General features: G+C 40.8%; 2 protein-coding genes across 2 annotated transcripts in view; both read left to right on the top strand.

Moving 5' to 3' along the window:
• Nucleotides 1-16409, top strand: part of LOC309568017 (cell adhesion molecule CEACAM1-like) — a 184355-nt gene that overhangs the window by 78643 nt on the left and 89303 nt on the right. The gene's annotated exons all lie outside the window — the stretch shown is intronic.
• The window catches only part of LOC309568319 (pregnancy-specific beta-1-glycoprotein 4-like), a gene marked incomplete at its 3' end in the record, with an annotated part of 82499 nt that continues 67179 nt past the window's right edge, over nt 1090-16409 (top strand). The window contains exons 1-2 of the mRNA XM_082273983.1: nt 1090-1172; nt 15289-15594. Of these exons, the coding sequence (XP_082130109.1) occupies nt 1118-1172; nt 15289-15594 (361 nt within the window). The 5' untranslated portion in view covers nt 1090-1117. The remainder of the gene's footprint in view (nt 1173-15288; nt 15595-16409) is intronic.

Genomic DNA, 16409 nt, shown 5'->3' with positions numbered 1-16409 from the left:
CAAAAAGAACGCTTTTTGGACGCCATGGTCGTTCAAAATTTTCCAGGCACAAAGCACTGGAAAAGCACAGGCAGGGCACTGGAAAAGTCACCAGGTGAAATCCTGTGGTGAAATGGCATGATACAGTGTAATCCGTTAGGATCACAGCTTTGTATCATGTCATTTGGTGAATTTACATTTTGGAAATTGCTGCCGGTACAACCCCCTGCGTCACAACGCTCGCAGGGAAGGGAACCGGAAGGCAAGTGCCGGCAATCAGCCGTGCACAGAGCAGGGAGAGAGTGTGAGGATGGCGACGGGGAGGACGGTGGGGAGGACAGCGGGGAGGATGGTGGGGGATCGCAGGGAAGGTGAGTGTGTTTCTGGGGTAATCCCGAGTGTGGCTCGGGGTTACCGCTTTTAGTATTGAAAGTTAACCACGAGCCACACTTGGTAATACAGCCAGGGGGGTTAAATTATTTTTTTTAAATGTTCAACATATGCATAGAAGTATACATTTCTTGAGATCATGTTTTAAACAAGATTTATTCTCTGCTGTGCACTTGGTTTTAGGAGGGAAACTCATTTACAGTAGATGGCCGCTCGCTAGGTTTTGTGACCATTAGTAAATTTGCAGTCATGAAGATTTGTTGACTGAGTACTTTAGTAAATACTTTCTCCGACTAAAAGTAGTCACTAATGTATAGGAGTAAGCCCATTTTCCAACTGGGTGCTTTAGTAAATCAACCCCAATGTAACAAATAATATGAGAAAGTTGGGATACTCCTATCCGCAAGAGGTAACTGTATATTGCCAATGCACTACACAAGTACTAATTTAACCCCGGAAAATATTACTATAATGCTGCTTCCTGATAACTCTTTCAAGTAAAATGAATTATTGGCAGAGCACACCAGGAAGTTGGGTATGACGATACACTACAATGTCCCAGCGTACGTGGTTAAACATTTATATTTCTCACACTTCCCTCTAGCAGTGAGTGACTGTGTATCTTCATTATGAAGGACTAGAAAGCACAACACAAAGAGGACAACTTCAAGAAATTTGACTTTAAACAGGAAATTTGTTAAGCATTGCTAATCTATACAGCAACCATTTCCAGTTAAAGAAGCGAAGGATGTTGGCAGGAATTGGTTTGATGATCCATAGTGTCCTGTTGCTGCTAACCTCAGGTAAGTTTGCTCTGACATTTAATATGTTGATCCAGAGTTTTTGGTCCTATTACTCACACCACTAAGACAATTCCACCAGATAAATGTAATAATGTCAATATAATATTTTTAGGCATTTAAAAAGAAGCTTGTGTATAATTAGGTTTCATAGAATTAATTAATACTAGAGCGTACTTTACACTGCAATTAACCATTTAATAATTGTGCTGCGTTGTGCTTTTGCCGCCCAATATACTGTAATTTTCTGCTATGAACTGAAAGTAGTTTGCTACCTCTTACCAGTACTTTAAAATAAGTTTAGGCATAACTTTTATCTCTATATAATATAGATTCAGATTACAATAATAAAAAAAAAGGGTATTTACTATAATAATCTTAACATATTTTACAATATGTTCCTCCAACTGTCTTATATTTTCTGTGTATTTGCATACACATATTTTAGCATACTTATGAGCATTTCTATTACCATTACTTGTACCTTTACCTATTCAAGAACTACTTGTGACCATTTCTTGAATAAGTAATTAGGAATATATTAATAATGCACTTTGCTGACAACATTTTAGAAAGGCAAGGAAGGAGAAACTTGTAGCTTCTCTTAAAGTCTGTGTTTTGCGTTTTCACAATAAAATATGAAATGTATGTATAGCACTACAACCGTAGAGGCCACAGAGCATAGATCTATCTTGGGTCTCCCTTTGATTATCCTGTTGCCAGATACCGGGTATTTTCACACACTGCCAGGTGCGCACACACACCTTCGCTTGTTGTCTTCAATGAGAATCTCCAAGGGGGATCTGTTTGTGGGTGTTTTATTTGGAGAATATGGATAGGAAAAGGGATTAGTGGTATACTCCAAATGCAACTATGTACAGGGTGAGGACAACTCTCACTTGGCCTCACTTAGTGGAACTGAATCGCAGGTCTTCTGTTGAATCATACAGCAATTGCATGGGAAGAATAAGTCCTTTGCTTGTGTTAGCAGCAGACTCAGTGAACTTTGTATATTCAGCACACTAGCCAGTATCCCCTTTAGCTTACACCCAGCCCACTGACTTTCTAGCACCCAGAGGGGGATTTTAACAGCAACAGTCTCTAGGATCCCTTTGGGAAGTCTGCACTCACAAGGCCCTGTCTGCTGGTCACCTTCTTCTGTGATACCAGACGAGATCCATGGACATCCTCCCTCAGTCAGCCGTCAAAAGAGTCCCTGGGTTTCAGCATTTCTGTTTCTGTCCCTCAGGTCAACCACCTGAGACTACGTGGCAGCATGTGCTGGGGAGAGGCAACAGCCCCCTCCCCACCTCAAACCCTCTCTGCAACCGAAGCCCAGGAGCCATGTGTGCACCTCAGATATAAGTACAGTCACCCAGCATGCACGGGGCACCTCCCATGCCTATTGGCCAGGGCTGTACAGATATCCCTGCTCTCATCTGCATGTTTTCCTCCACTGTCCAATAAACGGTGTCACGATTGGATCAGTGTGAAACATCAAGCCAGGATGAGCACACTGAGCAGGTCCTATCTAACAACCACAGCTCTCTGTTAAGCAGACAGCTCCTAGATTTACCTGGCTGTCTAAGCAGAGAAATCAAAAACGATATCCACCTACACTAGCACCCACCTAGGAGGGTGCTACATATGTTTTACTGTGCATTACCATATCACACACAAAATTAGCCATACACCAGTAGATGTTCTGTCTTACCTTCGTACTGAAAAATTGTTCTGAGCATTGGATCTTGCCATTTTTAAGTCAACTAATTTAATTTGAAAACATTTAAAAATGTATCTACCGTGCCGTGCCACTTGAAAAGAATCCCAGACATAATAAACAAGTTTCTTTTGCCTAGAACATGTGCATCGCAATATGTACATGTTTTCCTGAATAAAAAACTATGTTTGCAATTAAAATTTTGTTCTTTTGACAAAATTTTCCATCCTAACCCTTAGAATATTCTCATCTTTACAGTTGCAAATGATCATTGGTTTGGCCCCACTAACCATTAGAAAATCAGAGATTGTTCAGAAATTTTTTTTTTTTTCGAACACACACAATTCTACTAGTATGTAGTATCCTTAAAGCGGAGCTCCAGGCTCCTTTAGAAAAAAATTAAAGTCAGCAGCTACACATACTGTAGATGTTAACTTTTAATATTAGGGCACTTACCTGCATTTTTGATTGGCTATCAGGTGCTGCCCCCACCATCTTGACTAAGGGAAACCGGCAGTGAAGTCTTGCGGCCTTTACAGCCGTTTCCCTACTGTGCATGTGCAAAGAGCGCTTTCTAAATGGGCCGGCGGTGGGGGAAAACCAGGTACCTGCTCCCCCCCAAAAGGTGCCAAATGTGGCAGCAGAGGGGGGAGGAGGCAGACAAGCAGAGCTTCTCCTTTTTGGTGGAGCTCCACTTTAAGGCATTCCTCAACTATCCCTCGTTTGGAAAGACTGTCCCTATTTTGAAACCAAATTCCTTTTCCCCTCCTTCCTTCTCAGTTATCCATTTAAACTTTGATTCAAATTTCAAAGGTTGTAGAATCACGTAAAGTCTGGTGGATGAAGGCAGCTATGCCTTCTTAAGAATGCTGTCATATGTGTTCTGGCATTCTGCATAAATGGAATGTTTATTTTGTCGACTGGATCCAACTTGGTCTCTAGTCTGTGTCCTGGCTCAGTTGGTTCCATCCCAGGTAGAGCTAATCAAGGTGTGCAGGAATTTCTATGTGAGATCTTTTAATAGCTCTTCAACCACCTTCAACCGGAAAGAGGATTGGTACAGACTGGGAAAGAGTTGAGGAGAAAAAAAATCTCAATTTTTATTCAATTAGTTTGCATTGCTGTTGTTTATATTGGGACTTTGCTTAAACAGAACTGAACAGACCTTGCAAACTAAGAGCTCTGTTCCATTTTGGTGTAGCATTATGGTGTAGCATTATTCATTTTTACAATGTGCCCCCATATGTCTATTTCCTAATAGTCACTTAATTTATGATTCTGGCCAAAACTGGGCAATGTGTACGCTCAATTAAAGTGACTCTTATGTGGATACATCAGGGTTGTTTTACAAAAGGCAAATAAGCTGTTCACTATGCAAGAGCTCAGGGAATGTGGTGAAGGTTCACTTTGCAAGAACATAACTATTTGCAAGGAATATAAGAAAAATAATTTTTTTTGCTTGCACAAGATTAGATGACGGAAGTCCGCAGAGCTTCTTCTAATTCAATCATTCATTCAGGAGAAAATTTCCCTGCAAAGTTGAATTCCCCTTGAAACACGAACAGCCTATTTGTCTTTATTAATCCACCCAATTTTGTGCCGAAACCCTGAAATTTTGTAACCTGCTATTGTCCGTCCAGCACTAAACAGGAAGTGGGAGGAGCAGTCAATGATATCACTTGACACTTTGCACAAAAAAGTATTCCCATCAATGGATTGTTATTTATTGATTAAAAAGTACACAATGTGTGTGTTATAGCAGTGGACTGATAGAGGAGAGGCTTGATATTGATGAATATACAATGAAATGCGTCTTCCTTCAAAGATAGACCTTTTTTGGACCTATCTGACCATGACAAAAAGAGCACTCAGCAGATGATTAACTCTGGGTTGGATATTGAGGAATGTTGAATACAAAAATTATTAGGTCTTTTAAAACAACCAACATGTTTTGGAGGAAAAAATCTTCCCCATTCCCTAGGGCTTGAGCAGTTGTTGTTATGCACAATGAGATGCAATAACAGACCTTTGCTATGGTTTGATAAAAAAATTAGAATTAGAACCTGTCAATTCTTAATGGCACTATGAACTTCTGGATGGGTTTTAAGACATTCTAATATTACCCACAGTCTTTAGCAAGCCCTAACATAGGTCTCCTATAGCATTCCATTGTGATTATAATAATATTCCACTGCTCAAGCCGTGAAGAAGGGAGAAGCCATTCCCCCAAAATGTGTTGGCATTATTTGACGCTGTTAATCAATAGAGGTTTCAAAAAGGTCACTGAGTAATATGAAGTTTTGTACTAGGTGCTCCTCTCTTTTTTGCCTATTTCATCTATTTTTATTAAAAAACATTGGTTGTATTATGAGGAGGGGATTAAAGCTTTATTGTTATACACTGAATGTTTAATAAAGATTGCTACTATTTTCCAACTGCTCAGGATGCCCCAATACCATTTCCTGACAGACTAAAAGGCAGGTCAGTCACCAGTCAGTGGTGCACATTCATTAGAAGGCTTTACAAGACCAGACCCAGTATGCACTCTATTATCATAACACATATCACAAATCTCCTTTTTTTTTGTTTTACTCTCTGATTTAAGTTGTGTGCTGTGTGTCAATTTGTTATAATCAGTTATGCTGAGTGCATTAAAGGCATATATTTACCTAATAATTAAGGTTTTTGGTATTCAAAAAAAAAAAAGAAAAAAAAACAGTTGTCATTGTAAACCAGCCTGTTTTTATATTTTTCACTAGACAAGGGTTAGACAGCTTCAACACAAAAAGTTCTTCAGGCTTAGCAAACAAAGTGAAAAAGAATGTATAAAAAAAACTTTGAATAATGCGAACACTACTGAGGCATCCAAAAAAAAAGTAAACCAGCCCCTGTAACCAAGCTAACTTTCAAAACTGGGAGAACAAAATGGAAAATCAACCATCAAATACTTTTCTTTACCTAATGGACCCATGGCAGCAAAAGTATGGGTTTACCCACCTCCTCTCCAATCTTATAAGATCCCACTCCCATAAATTTTGTCTCAGAGCCAGAGGCCACGTTCCTTTTTTGTCCTCCTTTTAGGACCTTGTGTGATTGGAACTGTGTTTCCTTACCTTGTACCTTTCTCAGGGTATAGCATTTGTGACCAAGGCCTGGTGGATCAGTGTGCAAGCCATTTCCCAGATGTGGGACAGAGGTGTGCACCTTGTTTGTGCCAGCAACCCCCAACACAAAAAGTTCTTCAGGCTTAGCAAACAAAGTGAAAAAGAATGTATAAAAAAAACTTTGAATAATGCGAACACTACTGAGGCATCCAAAAAAAAAGTAAACCAGCCCCTGTAACCAAGCTAACTTTCAAAACTGGGAGAACAAAATGGAAAATTTCCCATCAAATACTTTTCTTTATCTAATGGACTCCATGGCAGCTTACGTATGGGTTTACCCCACCTCCTTTACAATCTTATAGGACCCCACTCCCATTTTGGCTCAGAGCCAGAGGCCGTGTTCCTTTTTTGTCCTCCTCCTAGGACCTTGTGTGATTGGAACTGTGTTTCCTTACCTTGTACCTTTCTCAGGGTATAGCATTTGTGACCAAGGCCTGGTGGATCAGTGTGCAAGCCATTTCCCAGATGTGGGACAGAGGTGTGCACCTTGTTTGTGCCAGCAACCCCCAGCTATCGGCAGGGTAGAGGTGGGTGAAAAAATGTGGTGCCAGTAAAGAGCTGGGGCCTGGCCATTGGCAGGCAAGCAGCGGTTTGGCTGTATCATCCTGTTTTTTAGTGGGTGGCCAGGGAATGCCCTGCATGGTTGCTGCAGGCTCCACTTCACCAGGATGCAGGGTCGTGTCAGTGCCATTCTCTGTGGCTTACTTGCCCTTGTGGCTCCATGGCAGCTGTTTTTTTATGTACAGTATGTATTTATTTTTTTTTCCTTTCTTCCCTGGATATGTATCGGCCTCTCATAGCGACTGGAGCACATATGCATTCCATGCCGCCGCTCTCTATCCTTGCCCGGGCAGTTGGAAAAAGAGAGGGTAATAACCAGAAAATGGAGTCCCTGGTGTAGTGCATGGTGTAGGAGTCTTTTAAAGAGTTGGTACATGCCACACGCAAAGCCCTTCAGCCATTTTGGCTTGCTCTTCCACAAAGGACAACCAGGAAGCGCAGGAGTCGTACCAAACAAGCCACCCTTCTATGAAGACCTCAGACAGTGAGGCGGAGGGAGACAATAGAAACATAGAAACATAGAAACATAGAATGTGTCGGCAGATAAGAACCATTTGGCCCATCTAGTCTGCCCAATATATCTGAATCCTATGAATAGTCCCTGGCCCTATCTTGTATGAAGGATAGCCTTATGCCTATCCCATGCATGCTTAAACTCCTTCACTGTATTTGCAGCTACCACTTCTGCAGGAAGGTTATTCCATGCAATAGTTATGCGGGCTTCAACTTTGCCCTGGTGATGCCTTTGGTCAAGGCAATTAAGATGGCATTGAAATAAAAAAGAGCCTGTAGAATCACCGGCAAAGCAAAAGAAGTTCTTTAAACACATTAATTGAGAGCACTCCAATGTCCTGTTCCAAATGGATTTAAGCAATATTTAAGGGCTCAATTATTACTTTTATGCTGGCAACATTCAGATATACATCCACACTAAACTGGATTCTACTTTGGCTCCTTGTCTCCTATTTAACTGTATCCATGATATAAAAAATTGGATTGCCCATCATTTCCTTTAATTAACCACTTTACCACCGGAGGATTTTGCTGTCTTACGTCCAGGCCACTTTTTGCGATTCAGCACTGTGCGACTTTAACGGACAATTGCGCGGTCGTGAGATGCCGTACCCAAACTAAATTTACTTCCTTTTCTTCCCACAAACAGAGCTTTCTTTTGGTGGTATTTGATCACCTTTGCGATTTTTACTTTTTGCGCTATAAACAAAAAAATAGCATACATTTTGAAAAAATAACAATATTTTTCACATTTTTTTATATGAAATTCCCCCCCCCCCCCAAAAAAAAATGTAAAAATCTAAATTTTTTTAAATTTTTGGCCAATTTGTTTTCTGCTACCTATGTTTGGTAAAAAAAATCACAATAAGCGTATTTTGATTGGTTTGCGCTTACTAACTAAGGGAAAGATTTCTGTCATTTTTAGTGTTTTTTTTTTAACGAGTAATGGCGGCGATCTGCGATTTTTTTTGCGGGACTGCGACATTGCGGCGGACAGATCGGACCCTTGACTTACATTTTTGACACTTTTGGGGGTACCAGTGACATTACTACAGTAATCAGTGCTATAAATATGCACTGTTACTGTAAAAATGACACTGGCAGGGAAGGGGTTAATTTATTGGAGAGGGAGGGGTTAATGTATGCCTGGTGCTTACTAACGTGTGTGGGGGGAGGTGACTGAGTGAAACAGGGACAGATCGCAGGTTCAGCTATGCTGAACCCTGCAATCTGTCACTGTCTGTCACTTAGGAGATCTCCAGATTCGATTCCCTGACGATCGGGGAAGAGCAGCGTTGATCGCCGCCGCTCCTCCCCTGGCCTGACTCCCGCTATTAATGAATACAGCGGGAGCGAGCCTCCGGTGGCGTGCGTGCGCCGCCCACAAGGGGAGGAGTCCAACGACGTAGGTCTACGTCACTGGACGGGAACTAACCACTTTGCCGCAGTAGAGCTCCAGTGAGCGGTCGGCAAGTGGTTAAACTATCACAAGACCGAAGTCATGGTTATTAGCACCCCCCATCAATTATGTAAGGCCAGTCCTGATAGCTTATCTATAGATGACACTGTACTTGAGCTTTAGTCTAAATTGAAAAATCTAGGGGTGATATTTAAAGCTAGCTTAACTTTTGATCCACATGTACAAAATGTTGTCAAAACATCTTTTTTTCCACTTGAGAAACATTGCTCGGCTGCGTACTATGCTATCATACACTATAGTTGAAAAGCTGATCCATACATTTGTGTTCTCCCGACTTGACTACTGCAATGCTCTACTCGCTGGTGTATCTAAATCCCCTATTAATGGACTACAATATGTACAAAATTCTGAAGCCAAAATCCTAACTAAGTCCGGTACAAGTGATCATTTTACCTCTGTCCTAGAGGCCCTGCACTGGCTACCCGTCAGGTTTCGCATAGACTTTAAGATCCTCTTGCTCACCTATAAGGCTCTTCATGGCTTCACACCCCATTATCTCTATGAAATTTTATCATCATACTACCCCCCTTGTAACCTCCTCTCCTCAGATTCTGGTCTTATGTGTTTCCCCTCTAATCACCTACACTTGATGGCAGACAAAGCCTTCTCTTGCTAAACTCCAAAACTCTAGAATTCGCTTCCAATGAACTTCAGGGAGTCATCTTCTTTAAACTCATTAAAATCAAAACTACAATTTTTTTTTCTTTTTCTTTAGGCAAGCTTTTACTTATTTGCCTTGATTGTTTTATCCTGTGTATTTCTTGTGTTTTCTATGTAAAGTGCTTTGAGAAGCTACCTTTATAGGTGTTATATAAAATAACGTTTATTATTATTATCATTTTGGATGAATGGGGTAAGGTTGAGAGGAAGACCTGACTGCAGAGCAAGATGGCCTAGCTCTATCTGTTCAAGAATGAGGATTTAAAGGATCTAAAGATCGCCTCTCTAGTAAATGCTCTGATGAAGCTAGCAAAACATGTCACTCTCCGTTTGGAGGACACAGTATTTTTTAAGAATGGCCTTGAAAGAATTGATATGGTTCTCAAATTAATTTATGTGACATTGGGAACAGCCTATAAACTGGCTCTGATCCTTGTGGCTATGTCTAAATCGATGTAAGTCTGGATGGAGAATGTGGATGTAGTATTATAGAGTGCCTTAGAAGAAGAGGCCTGAAGCTTGGCCATTCAGCAGCTAGGTTTTCCTCAGGAAGGCCTATATTGACATCATCCACTTGGTGGCACGGGTTATGCTCTTGTCAGTTACAGTGAAGAGGGCATTATGGCCATGGCCTTAGTTTGCTGATCCCATCTCTAAACAGGTGTAAGATTCCTTTTGAGGGATCTTCACTTTTTAGCAATAAGCTTGACAGTGCTGTATCCTGAGCCACGGGTGGCAAGTTGGGGTTTTACTTATGGACCGGTGCCTGCTAGGTCAGAAGGAAATATAGTCTAGGAGGCAAAGTTCAGAATGTGTAAGGGACGCATGCTTCTATCGACCAGGTCAGGAGTTTAGGAAGAGCTTTAGAAGAAGCCAGTGGTCTCTTCCCTCACATTTTTCTCTCACTTCTTGTTGCATCACTGTGACAGGAAGTGAAGAGATATCTCCTTAAAGTGTATGTTAGCCTAAATATTTTTTTCATATGTATGTTCACATATCTACAGTATATTATATAAATCATACTCTCTAACATTTATACATACTTCTTCTATCTGAACCTGGTTGATCCTGCCAGTCACCTTGTTCTAAACTGACCACACAAAGCTCAGAAGCTGATCAGGGTTAGTGTGGTCAGTTTTCATCCTTTGGCTGGCTATTCAGAGGTATAGCACACTGTGCAGACACACAGCATACCAGTATTGGGTGGTTTGTTCTGCCACCACACCCCCTGACCAATCACAGCCTGCCTCTGGCACACACCCCATACCAATCACAGCCTGCCTCTTTAACATACCCCCTGCATCTTGACTCAGTATGCCCTATATTCAATATTCTGTTCAGCCTGTTTGTCTACATGACATTGGAAACGTTATATACATTGTATGAACACCTGTGTATATTATTGTAGGTTTGATTCATAAAAATAGATTATCCTTGCATAGCTATATTATTGATCCAATGTATTTCAATAAAACTACGGTTGTTGAAAAGATAACTAGTTCTATTAATTATGTTTACTAGTGCATAACTAAGCCTGCTACATAATTTTGTCATTATCAGACTTTTCTGAATGAAATAATAGCATTAAGAGCAAGTGAAGAGCATTCCTCAAATGGAAGTCACTTGAGTGTAGTAAAAAAAAAAATCCCCAAATATAACAGTTTTATCTAAACCAGCGGGGCTCAACCCATGCAGTCCTCTAATGTGGCTCATGACTTCAAACCAGGGAAGCGCATGCCCAAGGTTGGCAACCCATTGATTATGATCTGGGCTTGCCTAGCCACCATCACAGAGCATCAAAGTGCAGTGAGCCAGTGCCAGCAGCAGAGAAAGCAGGAGCTGCATATGACAATACTTCTTCTATAGCACCGGTTCCTGCCCTAGGTGGAGTGATACCAAGTGCACTTTGCCTCTAATCCTTTCTAGCAGCCTGGAGAGCAATGCCAGCAGCAGCTGCAAAAAGAAAAGAAGGTCAGTGTATTAAACATAACATATCCAGGGCATAATAACTTTTGCAAAGGGCATATTAACACTTAAAATAGGGTTAACAACTATTAAGCTGCTTTCACACTGATCGGTGGGTGCAGCGCAGTGCACCTGTGTCTTTCCTGCAGCTTAGTTGTACTGAGCCATAGCCTTCTATTACTGTATATCCTGTAGGTGTGGTGCGCTTGCTAAAAGTTTACCAAAAAACCCTCAGTGCAGGAGTTTGGGTGCATTTTCAGAAAGTGCACCACACATGCAAAATGTAATAGAAATCTATGGCAAAGTGCAGCAAACTGCAAACTCCCGCCTCCCAAAACCCCTGGTGTAGCTTCAGAGGCCACCTGGCCCCATGCTCCAGGGTGCCCATGTGGTCTCCCTATCTCATTCTGTTTTACACTTGGACAGGAGGGGCGGTGGGTACGGCATATACAGGAACAGATCCTCTCCATTTTCCTCCTGTAGCTGCTGAAATAGACATAGAGTCCTTGTATAAAGTACACAAACTCAGTGTTCACACGAGTGTCCTCCACTCTTTCCTTTAGTGATTGTGATTATACAGTGGTCAAACATCCAATGGGGATTAGTCCCACCAAAAATGATGATCCTGAGTGTTGTTTAACCACTTTAACTCCCTTAGTGGTATCCCCTAGCGTGACACGAGGTGGATTTTCCATGCTACTATCGGTATCCCCGAGTCACGCTTGGGGTAGATGTGCAGAGCCCGCAGCGGGGTTCCTTACCTTCTCCCGGCGATCCAGCGATGATCTCCCATTGCTGTGATTGCCGCTGAGATCCCCGCCGCTCGTCCGTCGGTCTGATGACTTCCTGGTTCCGTTTCCTGCAGCAGCAATGCTGCATGGAAGCGGAACTGGGAGGGAAATTCAAAAGTTGCACAAAACACACACATACAATGTAATCTGAAATTATATATATATAATATATATATATATATATATATATATATATATATATATATATATATATATAAATCCAATGTATTTCATAATAATAATTTATAATAAATGTATTATATATAATTTCAGATTATTTTAATTTTTTGCGCTATAAACAAAAAAAGAGCGACAATTTTGAAGAAAAAAAAAAAAAACAATATTTTTCACATTCTGCTATATAACAGTCTCCAAAAAAAATTAAAAATCACAATTTTTTTACATTTTAGGCCAATTTGTTTTCTGCTACATATTTTTGGTGGAAAAAAAATCGCAATAAGCGTATTTTGATTGGTTTGCGCAAAAGTTATCGCATCTATTATCTACAGGAAAGATTTATGTCATGTTTATTGTTTTATTTTTTTTACTAGTAATGGCGGCAATCTGCGATTTTTAGCGATACTGCAACATTGCGGCGGACAGATTGGACCCTTGACTGACATTTTTGACACTTTTGGGGGGACCAGTGACATTACTACAGTAATCAGTGCTAAAAATATGCACTGCTACTGTAATAATGACACTGGCAGGGAAGGGGTTAACATTATGGGTGATCAAGGGGTTAAATGTGAGCCTAGGAGAGTGATTCTAACTGTGGGGGGGGGGGCGTGGCTTCTGAAATGACCATAGAGACATGTGATCCTATATAGAAGGATCACAGGAGTTTTGCGATCATTCCAGAGAGAAGAAAGGCCAGCTGTGTTTACAACAGCTGACTGTTCTTCTCTCTCAGCGGGGAACGATCGCGGGTGTTAGGCACCAATCAGAGCCATCTGCCCCATGCATTGGCTTCCCTGCTGACGAGCGGGGGCGGGAGCATGCCGCCGGCGGTGCGCGCTCGCCCCCTAGCCTCCTGATAGCGAGCGACGTACAGCTACGGCGATTCGCCCAGGAGCGGCTGCCTGCTGCTGTATAAGTGCGGTGGGCGTTCGTAAAGCAGTTAAAACCTTTATTATGCTATTCAAAATAATAATAAAAAAAATGCTATTCTAAATCGCTTAATTTCATTGTGGCCCATGAATGGTTACCAAATCACTTAAAATGGTAGTAAAGTTGTTTTAACCATTTTTTACCTGCAGGTAAGCTTATAATAAAGCTTACCTGTAGGTAAAATGAAATTCTTCTAAATGTGAACCATTTAGTAGACATTCCAGTGAGCAGCAGCCGATAACATCACTGGCGCATGCGCTCTGAAGGAACGGCATACCGGGGATCATTCTAAGGCAAGTCTCCTATAATGTGCTAGTATACAATGCATACAAACACATTATGACATTGCCCTGCAGGGTGATTTTTTTTTGTTTACCACCTCTTAATTGGCTTGTGGTCTTCAAAAGGTTGAGCTCCCCTGATCTAAACTCTTATGTAATTTTACATTTTGAAGAACTAAGTATAATAATAAGAATTGGATGTATTTTAGGAGTATTTAAACCCAGCATTTCATATTCCTAAACTGTGCCTGATGTACCGTGTACTTGTATGAAAAATATAAAATAGCAAATGCTGTCATTCAATGAAATGTCAAACATTAAGCAGCGCTGAAATTAATCCATCACACATTCAATGGAACAAAATGTGAGCAATCAGAGGTAGAGTCCATGTAGATACATATTACACAGTCCAAAAGAGGTGAAGTGATGACGAAACGCGTTAGAGGTCACGCGGCTTTCACTATCAGCGTCTGAAGGCTTCCTCTGCCCGAAGGATACCGCGGGACGGTCCAGGGGTGAGAGGCAGTCGTGACGTTTTTTTCATTTGTATCCCTGACGGGTTTACTTGATGCTTGTTTCTATTGATTATTTGTAAGTGCAATTAAGGAGGGGGGGGGGGGGGTTAACTCATTAAAAGTTTATACAGAATTACGCTATGAGGTGTCCCTTTTCCGTTTGTTTGCTTAATGCTTCAGGTGTATGAGTACAAGAGTGAGGAGTTCAGCTGGATGTGTGCCATCTCTATAAGGATTAATTGGAGTCACAACCCCTTATATGGCGGATTGTGCCCTCGCTGTCCGAGCCTGTGAGGAAGGATTTTAGTCAGGAGGATTGTCAGCTCAATGGTGATCTGATCAAACGCCTTATTTTTGCTGATTGCGGTGAGTTTTCCACCATAGGGAGAGGGATCCACGAGGTGCGGTGACAGTTCACTTACCAGCCTGATTAGCCACTTCTACCTTCCCTTTGGTTATTTTCTCACCTGGTGCCTTTTTTGGACTGTGTAATATTTATCTACATGGACTTTACCTCTGATTGCTCACATTTTGTTCCATTTGATGTGGGATGGATTAATTTCAGCGTTGCTTAATGTTTGACATTTCATTGAATGACAGCATTTGCTATTTTATATATCACCCTTTTCTATAGCAGCATAATGTATGCATGGCGCAGGGTGGAGACTTTTTATTTATTTGATAGGAGTTTCCCTTTATATATATAACTTATATGAAAAAGTTATCTTTGTATTGCTTCCTTTGTGTGAAATCTCTGGTGTTCTTGCCAGTCCTTTCCTATAAGAAAAAACAGACCACAATAAACAGGAGAGCACAGCGTGGTCAGTTCTCTATCTGTGCTGGGAACTCAGCCTGCCCTCCTCCACCGATCAGACTTTTCCTGACACCCCTACCTCCTGCATAGCCATTTAATGGGAAGATCAGTGTACTGTTGCTTTCCCCCAGCTCTTATGCAGCTGAGAAGAGAGGGAATGTGATCACTTAGACCCCGTTCACACTGGGGCGACCTGTCAGGCGAACTGGCCGCCTGACAGGTCGCCGTAGGTCGCCTACCATAGAGAAGCTGTGGACCCGTTCTAATAGGAGCGACACAAGTCGCTCCGACTTAGAAAAAGGGTCTGGAGCTTCTTTGGGGCGACCTGGAGCGACCTGCATTGACTTCAATGTCAGTGTGAACGGGGCCTTATAAAAAAGGGGAAAAATGTATTTATATATATATTTTTTTATATGTATACACAAATGTTTTGCCTTTCATTTCTATTTTAAACTGAATGAGTTGTTTTACACGGTCATCATTTACAATCACTTTAAGGCACATAGTACCTTACATTTACTAGCAATTTCAATGTTTTCCTGCAGGTTCTGTATTTGCTAACCAGGTTGAGAATGGAATTCTTGGAGGATCTGTTTATTTTTATGAGTCTCTACCAGTTGGGAACAATCCTGCAATATCATGGGTGTTTAAAGATGCTATAATTGCACAGCGCTTTCCTGGTGGAACTCCTGCGTGTGTTGGTCAGTATGCAGGAAGATGTCAGCTGTTTGATAATGGAACTCTGAGACTGGACCGTCTGATTTCTGCAGATGAGGGGACTTACACCATGACTGCACAATATCCAAACTCTACAATTATAAAGAAGTCTAACTTTGACCTCAGAGTCTATAGTAAGTAATAACTCCCTGTCTAAGTTATCATTGCTATAACTGATCTCATGTTTAGAGGAAAGGTTGAAACTGATACTGTATTATTCCAGAGTTTTCTGCTTTTAGGATTATTACATTTCTCTAAATTACATTTAAGACTAAACTGGTACACAGCTAGTGAACAATATTTGATAATGTGCTGCTATTATTATCCTTTGCGTTTTTAAATACATATAATACATATTTCATATAAGCCAGTAAATTAGATTAACCACTTCTGGACCAAAAGGATTTGCCACCTTAATGGCCAGGCCATTTTTTGCGATTCGGCACTGCGTTACTTTAAACTGACAATTGTGCGGTTGTGCAATGCTGTACCTAAATACAATGTATGTCCTTTTTTTCCTACAAATAGAACTTTCTTTTGGTGGTATTGATTTTTATTTTTTGTGCTATAAACAAAAAAAGAGCAACAATTCTGAAAAAAATATATATATTTTTCACTTTTCTGCTATACAACATTCCCAAAAAATAAATAAATAAATAAATACATCAAATTTTTTTTAACATTTTAGGCCAATTTAAAAATGGTAAATGGTAAAAATAAAATCACAATAAGCGTATTTTGATTGGTTTGTGCAAAAGTTATTGCGTCTACAAACTGGGGGAAAGATTTATGTCATTTTTATTGTTTTTTTAACTAGTAATGGTGGTGATCTGCGATTTTTATTGGGACTGCAACATTGCGACGGACAGATTGGACACCTAACTGTCATTTTGACACTTTTGGGGGGACTAGTGACATTACTACAGTAATCAGTGCTAAAGATATGCAC

Source organism: Pelophylax lessonae (assembly GCF_965119305.1).
Source record: "Pelophylax lessonae genome assembly, chromosome: 12".
Taxonomy (NCBI): Eukaryota; Metazoa; Chordata; class Amphibia; order Anura; family Ranidae; genus Pelophylax; species Pelophylax lessonae.
This window is presented reverse-complemented; position numbering and strand designations above follow the sequence as displayed.